This window comes from Chelonia mydas, chromosome 27 (assembly GCF_015237465.2).
Source record: "Chelonia mydas isolate rCheMyd1 chromosome 27, rCheMyd1.pri.v2, whole genome shotgun sequence".
NCBI classification, from domain to species: Eukaryota; Metazoa; Chordata; order Testudines; family Cheloniidae; genus Chelonia; species Chelonia mydas.
In genome coordinates, this window is record NC_057860.1 from 13,207,267 (window position 1) to 13,216,235 (window position 8,969).

General features: G+C 65.5%; 1 protein-coding gene across 4 annotated transcripts in view; it reads left to right on the forward strand.

The window, feature by feature from the left end:
* The window catches only part of RARA (retinoic acid receptor alpha), a 65,842-nt gene extending 59,828 nt beyond the window's left edge, over positions 1 to 6,014 (forward strand). For all 4 annotated transcript variants that reach the window (XM_037887078.2, XM_037887077.2, XM_037887079.2 and 1 more), the window contains 5 exons: positions 1,869 to 2,029; positions 2,912 to 3,088; positions 4,020 to 4,224; positions 4,625 to 4,783; positions 5,198 to 6,014. In XM_037887078.2, the coding sequence (XP_037743006.1) occupies positions 1,869 to 2,029; positions 2,912 to 3,088; positions 4,020 to 4,224; positions 4,625 to 4,783; positions 5,198 to 5,409 (914 nt within the window). In that variant the 3' untranslated portion in view covers positions 5,410 to 6,014. The remainder of the gene's footprint in view (positions 1 to 1,868; positions 2,030 to 2,911; positions 3,089 to 4,019; positions 4,225 to 4,624; positions 4,784 to 5,197) is intronic.
* Positions 6,015 to 8,969: the final 2,955 nt, after the last annotated feature.

Here is an 8,969-nt window from a genome sequence, read left to right on the forward strand (position 1 = left end):
CTGGGGGTGGAGACAGGCCCCCGAGCGCTTTGCTGAGCCACCCCCGGCTTGTTTCACGGGAGGCGGGACAGGTGGAAAGAGCCGATTCCCCGCCCGTGGGTCTGAAATCCTCCCCCCTCCGAGCCCGTGGGGGGCCACAGGGGAGCGTGGGGGCGCCCGGGGCGGGGAGGCAGAAAGCCGGCGTTGCACCCTCCGGGGAGCAGGCCGGCGTGGGAGTCACCGAGCCGGCCCGGGCGTGTGGGGGGGGCCACTGGTAACGCCCCCCCCCCCCCCCCCCCCCGCCCGCCAAGGGTCGGGGGCTTCCCAGTCAGGCCAAGAGCTGGGCCCCTTCCCTTCCTGCGGGATCCAGCCCGTTGCCCCGGCAACCCGTGATTGATGATGTCAGAGATAAATGACGCTGACAGGGGCCTCCCGGCGTCTGCAGGCCAGTTGTCATGGCGCCCGCCTGTAAACCCGCCCTCGCGGCTGCCTGGCTCTGCAGAGACCAAAGGGGGTGCAGCTGTCTGGCCCCGCCCCCCGCCTCGTGGGGCCCGCCAGGAGAACCCAGGCGTCCTGCCCCCCAGGTTCCTGCCCCATCCGCTGCGGTGGCCCGGCCGTGCCCCTGAGCCGGGGCGGGCGTGTGCTCAGAGACCGGCTGGGGGGGACCCTGCCTGGGGAGTGGGGAGGGGGCCAGCTTGGAGCTGGGGGCCCATCCCAGCCTGCCCCGCCCCGGGGTGCTAGCCGCCGGCTGCGGCGGGTGTCATGGAGCCGGGGCGGGGGATGAGCTGAGGCCTCGGTGCGGCTGGCTCTGGGCCGTGCCCTGGCCCGATGATGAACGCCGGGTCACAGCTGCAATGTTCCCTCCCCGACTGATCCCCGCGTTTCGCTCCTCTGCACGGTGCTGGGTTTGCCGAGCAGCCGTGAGTGGTTCCCGCAGCCCCGGCCCCCCTCCCTCGGCGCACGGCCTGAGCGATGGCCTGTCGCCGTAATCGGCTGCTGATGGCCCCGGCGCCTGGTTAAAGAGCCGTGTGTGCGGCTTCTGGCGTCGCTGCCATTTGTCAGCTCGGCCGCTCCAACCGCCTGAGGCCGCGGGCCCCGCTCGCCCGTCCCCCAGCTCCCCCCGCGGCCCCAGCTCGCCCCCAGCTCGCCTCACCCCCCAGCTCGCCCCTGGCCCCCAGCTAGCTCCTGGCCCACCCAGCGGTGCTCGCCCTGCCCCCAGGGGAGGAGATCGGGTCTGTTCTGTACAGGGCAGGGGCAGGCTGGCTTAGCGGTTAGGGCATCCGACTGGGGGAATCTGGTTCAATTCCTGCCTCTGCCACTCGCTGTGTGGGGCTGGTCACCGGGCCTGGGTCTGTGCAGCCCGGGGGCTCCTGTGTCTTGCTGTGGGGCAGCGTCTGCTGTTGGTCCTCACCGTGCAGGGGGCTCACCTCCCCCCTCCATGCAGTCCCCGCAGTTCGCCCCCCATACAGCCCCCTGGCTCGGCCCAGCGGGGGCTCTGTGCCTCCAGGGCGTATCTGGGATCCATGTTCCTCTCTCCTCGCCAGCGCCGGGATTCCCCCGTCCCGGGAACGCAGGAGACAGGTGCTGAGCTGGGGCCCGGCCGGGCGCGTGGGGCTGGGCTGAGAAGCCAATAGCTTCGTCCATGTCGTCCCCCCCCAGTCCCCTCCCGGGCTTCTCTCCCGGCCCTGCCCCCCACGCTAGGGGGCGCTGCTGATACTGACGCCCTGACGGGCTGGGCTCGCTGCCTGCCACAGTCTGTGATCGCTGAGCTCTCGGCGCCGGGGGGGGTGCCCAGCGAGTGGACCCCCCCCCGTCATGGCGGTTAGAAAGGGTGGGTGCGCCAAGGGGCATCGGGGCCGGCCCGCTCACCCGCCTGCCCTCCCCCCCAGCCGTCCGGAACGACAGGAACAAGAAGAAGAAGGAGGCGCCGAAGCAGGAGTGTTCGGAGAGCTACGTCCTCACGCCCGAGGTGGAGGATCTCATTGAGAAAGTGCGCAAAGCCCACCAGGAGACCTTCCCCGCCCTGTGCCAGCTCGGCAAATACACTACGGTGAGTGCCCAGCCGTCGCCCCAGCCTCGGGGGAACGCTGCTGCGGGGCGGGAGTGAGGGGCAGCAGCAGCCCGGGGGCTGGGATCAGGATTCGGGTGCGCGGAAGTGGGGCTGGAGCTCCGGGGGGCAGGCTGCATCTGGGAAGCTTCACTCCCCCAGCTGGCCTAGCTATGAGCACGGACCGACGTCTCCTGACATCCCTGCCAGTGCCCCATTCGCTCCACGCTCTAGCCAGGGTCTGTGTTCCCAGCCCCCTGCTGCCTTGGCCTGGGGTGCCCAGGGGGCTGACAGCAAAAAGTGCAGGGAGCTGGGAGCCAGGACTCCTGGGTTCTCTCCCCAGCTCCAGGAGGGGAGCGGGATCTAGTGGTTAGAGCAGGGGGGCTGGGAGACAGGACTCCTGGGTTCTCTCCCCAGCTCCGGGAGGGGAGCGGGATCTAGTGGTTAGAGCAGGGGGCTGGGAGCCAGGATTCCTGAGTTCTCCACCCCACTCCCCTCCCAGAGCTGGGGAAAGTGGTTAAAGCAGGGGGGCTGGGAGACAGGACTCCTGAGTTCTCTCCCCAGCTCCGGGAGGGGAGTGGGGTCTAGTGGTTAGAGCAGGGGGGCTGGGAGCCAGGACTCCTGGGTTCTGTCCAGCTCTGTCCCTGATTTTCTGCATGCCCTTGAACAACTTGCTTCCCCGCTCCGTGCCTCAGTTTCCTCAGCTGTACAGCGAGCCCCCTGCATCTTAAGTTAAGTACTGACTGAGAGGTGCTGCGAGGGCAGAGCGCTGTTCATGCCGGGGGACAGGGGGGTACATGAGGGCCGCCCCGTGGGGTGACGGGCTGATGGAACCGGCCCCTGGCCCTCCCCTTCCCGCTCACCGTGGCCGGCACATCCCTGCAGAACAACAGCTCCGAGCAGCGCGTCTCGCTGGACATCGACCTGTGGGACAAGTTCAGCGAACTCTCCACCAAGTGCATCATCAAGACGGTGGAGTTCGCCAAGCAGCTGCCCGGCTTCACCACGCTCACCATCGCCGACCAGATCACCCTGCTCAAGGCCGCCTGCCTGGACATCCTGGTGAGCCCCCAGTTCCCCCCGCTCCACTGACCCTGGGCACTGTGGTGTTCCCTGCCTGGCCAGCTGCAGGCAGTGTCCCCTGGAGGGCTGGTTCTTGGCACTGGGGGTTGTGCCGGGGGCACAGATGGGGCAGACCAGGGATCGTGGGGTTGATGCCAGGGGGCAGTGGGGAGCAGGGTTGGGGAGTATTGGGGGTCAGGGCTGGGAGGCAGTGCTGGAGGGCAGAGGGGGCAGGGCTTGGGGGCAGTGGGGGGGGCAGTGCAGGGAGACAGTGGGGGCAGGGCTGGAGGGCAGGGGGCGGGGGCAGGAGACAGTGGGGGGCAGGGCTGGAGGGCAGGGCCAGGAGACAGTGGGGGGCAGGGCTGGGAGACAGTGGGGCGGCAGTGCTGGAGGGCAGAGCTTGGGAACAGTGTGGGGGACAGGGCTGAGGGACAGTGGGGGGCAGTGCTGGAGGGCAGAGGGGGCAGGGCTTGGGGACAGTGGGGGGGGCAGCACGGGGGGGGGGGGCAGGGCCGGGAGACAGTGGGGGCAGGGCTGGAGGGCAGGGGGCAGGGCCAGGAGACAGTGGGGGGCAGGGCTGGGAGACAGTGGGGCGGCAGTGCTGGAGGGCAGAGCTTGGGAACAGTGTGGGGGGCAGGGCCAAGGGACAGTGGGGGGCAGTGCTGGAGGGCAGAGGGGGCAGGGCTTGGGGACAGTGGGGGGGGCAGCACAGGAGGGGGGGGGCAGGGCCGGGAGACAGTGGGGGACAGGGCTGGGAAACAGTGGGGGGCAATGCTGGAGGGCAGAGGGGGCAGGGCTTGGGGACAGTGGGGGGGCAGCTTGGGGACAGTGGGGGAGGCAGGGCCGGGAGACAGTGGGGGCAGGGCAGGGGGCAGGGCCGGGAGATAGTGGGGGGCAGGGCCAGGGCCGCACTCACCCCAGCTCCCCCCAGATCCTGCGGATCTGTACGCGCTACACGCCGGAGCAGGACACTATGACCTTCTCGGACGGACTGACCCTGAACCGCACCCAGATGCACAACGCCGGGTTCGGGCCGCTCACCGACCTCGTCTTCGCCTTCGCCAACCAGCTGCTCCCGCTGGAGATGGACGATGCGGAGACCGGGCTGCTCAGCGCCATCTGCCTCATCTGCGGGGGTGAGAGCCGGGGCGGGGGGTGCCCGGGGGGTGCTGGCGGTGCCCAGGACAGGGCTCCCCTACCCCTGGGAGGTCTGTTGCAGTCTCTCCACATCGGGGTTGAGCCAGAGCTCTCCAGTGTCCCGACGGGACCCGACAATAACAAACCGGGGGGCTGGGGGGAGACGGGGGCTGGGTTCCCAGCAGGCTCTGGGCCCTCTCAGGGCTGATTAACACCCCCCCCGCCCCCAAACAAACGAGCTCCCCCCGCTCGGGTCCCGAGCCCTGCTCAACAGCACCCCCTGGTGGGGAGCTGGGCACTAGACTCTGGCTTCATGGCTGGGATCCCGGCCCCTTGCACTGTGGTGCCTGGGGAGGGGGCTCGGCCCCGGCACTGACCCGCCCCCCGCCCCCCCCCCAGATCGCCAGGACCTGGAGCAGGCCAACACGGTGGACAAGCTGCAGGAGCCGCTGCTGGAAGCGCTGAAGATCTACGTGAGGAAGAGGAGGCCCACCAAGCCCCACATGTTCCCCAAGATGCTGATGAAGATCACGGACCTGCGCAGCATCAGCGCCAAGGGTGAGAGCCCGGCGAGATGGGGCCAAAGGGAGGGGCTGGGGGGGTGAGGGGAGAGAGCCTGGGGGGGGGGGGGGCCGAGGGGAGCGGCTGGGGGGCCGAGGGGAGAGAGCCTGGGGGGCAGGGCTGAGGGGAGGGGCTGGGGCTGGTGCTTCTCCCTCCCACCAGGCAGTGGGGCACTTTGATTTGGGCTGGAGTCGGGCCGTGGGGCCGGGTTTCTCCCCCAAAGTGTGTGTGTCCGCGGGAGGGGGGCGCAGGCTAAGTGCAGAGAGGGTGACTCCAAGCATCCCCCACCCCCGTGTACCCTGTGCCCCCCAAGGCAGGCCCCCGGAGCCTGGCCCCACGCCGTCCCCTGTGGGGGGCCAGGCTGGGAGCCCGCAGGGCCGCGCTGAGCCATCTGCCCCCGTCTGCCCGCAGGCGCCGAGCGGGTGATCACGCTGAAGATGGAGATCCCCGGCTCCATGCCGCCCCTCATCCAGGAGATGCTGGAGAACTCGGAGGGCCTGGACACGCTGGGCGGGCAGCCGGGCGCCTCCCGCGTGAGCAGCCTGGCGCCGCCCCCCGGCAGCTGCAGCCCCAGCCTGTCGCCCAGCTCCAACAGAAGCAGCCCGGCCACCCACTCGCCGTGACGCCGCGGCCGGCGCCGGCGCCAGGACGCCGTTCTTGCTCTTTGCTGCCAGGCCCGAGGGCCGCATGGCAAGCCGAGGAGGAGGGGGAGGAGGTGACGCGGCCGCGGGCCACCCCCCGCTCCGGGCCCCGGGCCCCAGCCCGTTCCTGTCCGTACCAGCACACGCCGTGGCCATGGCTTCCCTGTTGATTTGTGACGGACTCCTCTGTAGAATCAGAAGTGGATCCCGTGGGCACTGCCAGGGGGCCGCTGGCTCTGCGGGGGGCACGGAGCCCTCGCTGGGATCGGCTGGGGCTGGTTTACAGACCCCCAGCGACTGACGTTCGTACCCAGGTTGGAGCAAACTAGCGCCCCGCTCCCCCCCACTCGCCCCCCCAGCGCGCTGGCGCAGGGGTCCGGCCCACGGCCGGGGGGCGCTGCACCCATGTGAAGATGAAGTGTCGTTTGGTTGAGTTGCATTTCAAGTGTTTCCGGGGGGGTTGGGGGGAGTGGGTCGGTTTGGGAAACGTTTGTTGTTGTTTAAAATTTTCATGAGCAAAATCGATCAGCTGATTGTGGCTGTCACGTGCACCCCCACCACGTTCCCCCCCCCACACACACACCTGTCGTCACCAGCAAAACCAACAACAATCCAGTTCGCTTGTCAGGTCAACCCAGAAACACCCCCAGGAACCAGAGGCCGATTCCTTGCAAAGCCAGACAAAGCCAGATTATATATCTATAAATAGCTATAAATATCTATAAATACCTTTTAAAAACTTTGTAAAAGTCGGGAGGGGTTTTTAGAGATGTGCTGCGGTTGGCAAGGGGGGGTCCCGGTTCTGGATGTGAAGTGGGGGGGGGGCTGGGGGCTGGGGGGGGGACGGGGGTCCACACAATTTATTATTATTAAATTTTTTTGTTGTTGAGATTGTCCTGGCTTTGGAATCTCTGGGGAGAAGATGAAAGAGGAACTAAAACACAAACCCAAAGAGGCTCCCCCCAGGGCTATTTCCCCCCCCCCCCCATGCCACTGGGCTGTTCTTGATTCCTATGAAATCCAGTTAGGGGGCACTGGACGCGGCCTGTCAGTCTCTGCCTCGGGCTGGGGGGGCTGTTTGATTTGAAGTGTTTCTCTGGGGGAGGACCAGCGACCTCCATGGATATCTGCTGGGGGCACATAGAAGGGCTGGCGGGTGGCACTATGGGGGGCGGACGAGGGGCTGGCCGGGTGGCTTAGTGCCTGGGGGGCTCTGCCTGGAGGTAGCTGCTTGTTCACCTGCTTGGCCTGTTCCTGCCCCACACAGGGGTTCGGCGGGGGGGGGGGGGCAGAGCTGAGCCTGGCATTGGCACAGCTGCCCTGTTAGCCCCCAGTGCCCTAGCTCCCCCCCCCCCGAGCCTGCCCCAGACGATCAGGTGTGGGTCCTGGGGTGAAGATGGGGGCTGGCAGGAGGCCAGGCCGGGGGGTGGCCAGGCTGGGGGCTGATGGCGTTCGTTATACCAGCTCCCTGTCACGTCTGCTGCTTCCCTGGCCCTGGCGGTCCTCCTCCCCTGCCACCCGCACATCCCCTTGCGGTGTCTGCCCTGCAATGGGAATGGGGGGGCACTGGCTGTAGCGGGGGGGTTGAGGGGGGCGGGAGGGAGGGGCCTGGGTTGCAGCGCCCCGCCCTGCTAGCACGGGGGCCCGGTTGGTATATTCCACACACCCTGCCCGACTCCAGCTGGGTGCCCCACACAGCCAGGCCAGTCACACCCTAGGCTGCTGGGGGGGGGGGGGGAGTGAAGCCGAGCTCGACCAGCTGAGAACTGGTGGGGTGGGTCTCGCTTGGGGAGATTCCTGGGCTGGGGTGGGCGAGAAGCACCAACAGCCCAGAGTCCAGGAAAGCAGCTGCCCTCACCTGAGGGGGGGGTAGCGTCCTGGGGCTGGTGGACGGGCGGCTCTGAGCCATGAGTGTCAGCCGGGCATTGGGGCCGTTGGCCAGACCCTGTGGGTAAGGTTCAGACTGGCTGGGCTGGCAGCGGGTGCTGGGCAGACCTGGTTCGCCAGGGATGGGCTTGGATGAGCGCAGCCCTAGGCGCCGACCCCCCCACGTGCGGCCAGGGGCCTCACGGTGCTGCCCAGAGGGGTGTCCGGGGCCTCCCTGAGCCAGCTCCCGGTGCCCGCCCCAGCGTGTTGAGGGCAGTGCTGGGCTGGGGCCAGGCGGGTCCTGCCCGGGGATGGGGGGCGGATTGCTCATTTTCAGGGTTGTGGCTTATTAAATTAAAGCATCCTCGGCCCCATGGGCCTGCTGCTCTGGGCACCAGGGGCACCAAAGCTGCCTCCCCCCCAGCAGATGAATTAATACTAGGGCTGTCGATTAATCGCCGTTCACTCACACAATTGAGTCAATAAACGTCTCGCGATTAATCGCCCGGTAGTAGAATACCAACTGCGCTGTCTTAAAGAGTTTGGATGGTTTTCTACATTTTCAAATACGCTGATCTCTGTTACAACACAGAACACACGCTGCGCAGTGCTCCCCTTCTCTTCGGTTTTATTACAGAGCTTTGCACGGTAAAAGATCAAACCGATACTTCTCAATTCACCTCATACAAGGGCTGCAGTGCAGCCTCTTTATCCTGGAGTGCAACTTACAAATTTGGGGTTTTTTGTTACATAACCGCACTCAAAAACAAAACCATGTAAAACTTCAGAGCCTGCAAGTCCACCCAGTCCTATTCTTGTTCAGCCGATCGCTCAGACAAACACGGGTTTTACATTTGCAGGAGACGAAGCTGCCCGCTTCCTGTTTACAATGTCACCAGAAAGTGAGAACAGGTGTTCGCATGGCACTTTTGTAGCCAACATTGCAAGGTCTTTGCATGCCAGAGATGCTCAACATTCGTACGCCCCTTCATGCTTCGGCCGCCATGCCAGAGGACATGCTTCCATGCTGATGACGCTCGTTAAAAGACTAATGCAGTAATTAAATTTGTGACCGAACTTCTTCAGGGAGACTTGGGTGTCCCCTGCTCTGGTTTACCCGCATTCTGCCGTATAATTTGGGTTTTCGCCGTCTTGGATGACGGCCCAGCCCGTCTGATTGAAGAACACTGTCACTGCAGATTTGAGAAAACGCAAAGAAGGTACCGATGTGAGATTTCTAAAAATAGCTACAGCACTGGAGCCAAGGTTTAAGAATCTGAAGTGCCATCCAAAATCTCAGCATGCGCCACGCCTCGTCCCTCTGTCAGAAGTCTTAAAAGAGCAACACTCCCATGCGAAAACTACAGAACCCGAACCACCCAAAAGGAAAATCTCCCCTCGGATGATGAAAATGAACTTGCGTCGGTCTGCCCGGCTTTGGATTGTTATCGAGCAGAACCCGTCGTCAGCATGGACGCACGTCCCCCGGAACGGTGCTTGAAGCATCGAGGGACGTATGAATCTTTAGCACATCCAGCACGTAACTATCTTGCGACGCCGGCTACAACAGTAGCCATGCGAACGCCTGTTCTCACTTTCAGGTGACATTGTGAACAAGAAGCGGGCAGCATTATCTCCTGCAAACGTAACCAACCGTGTTTGTCTGAGCGATTGGC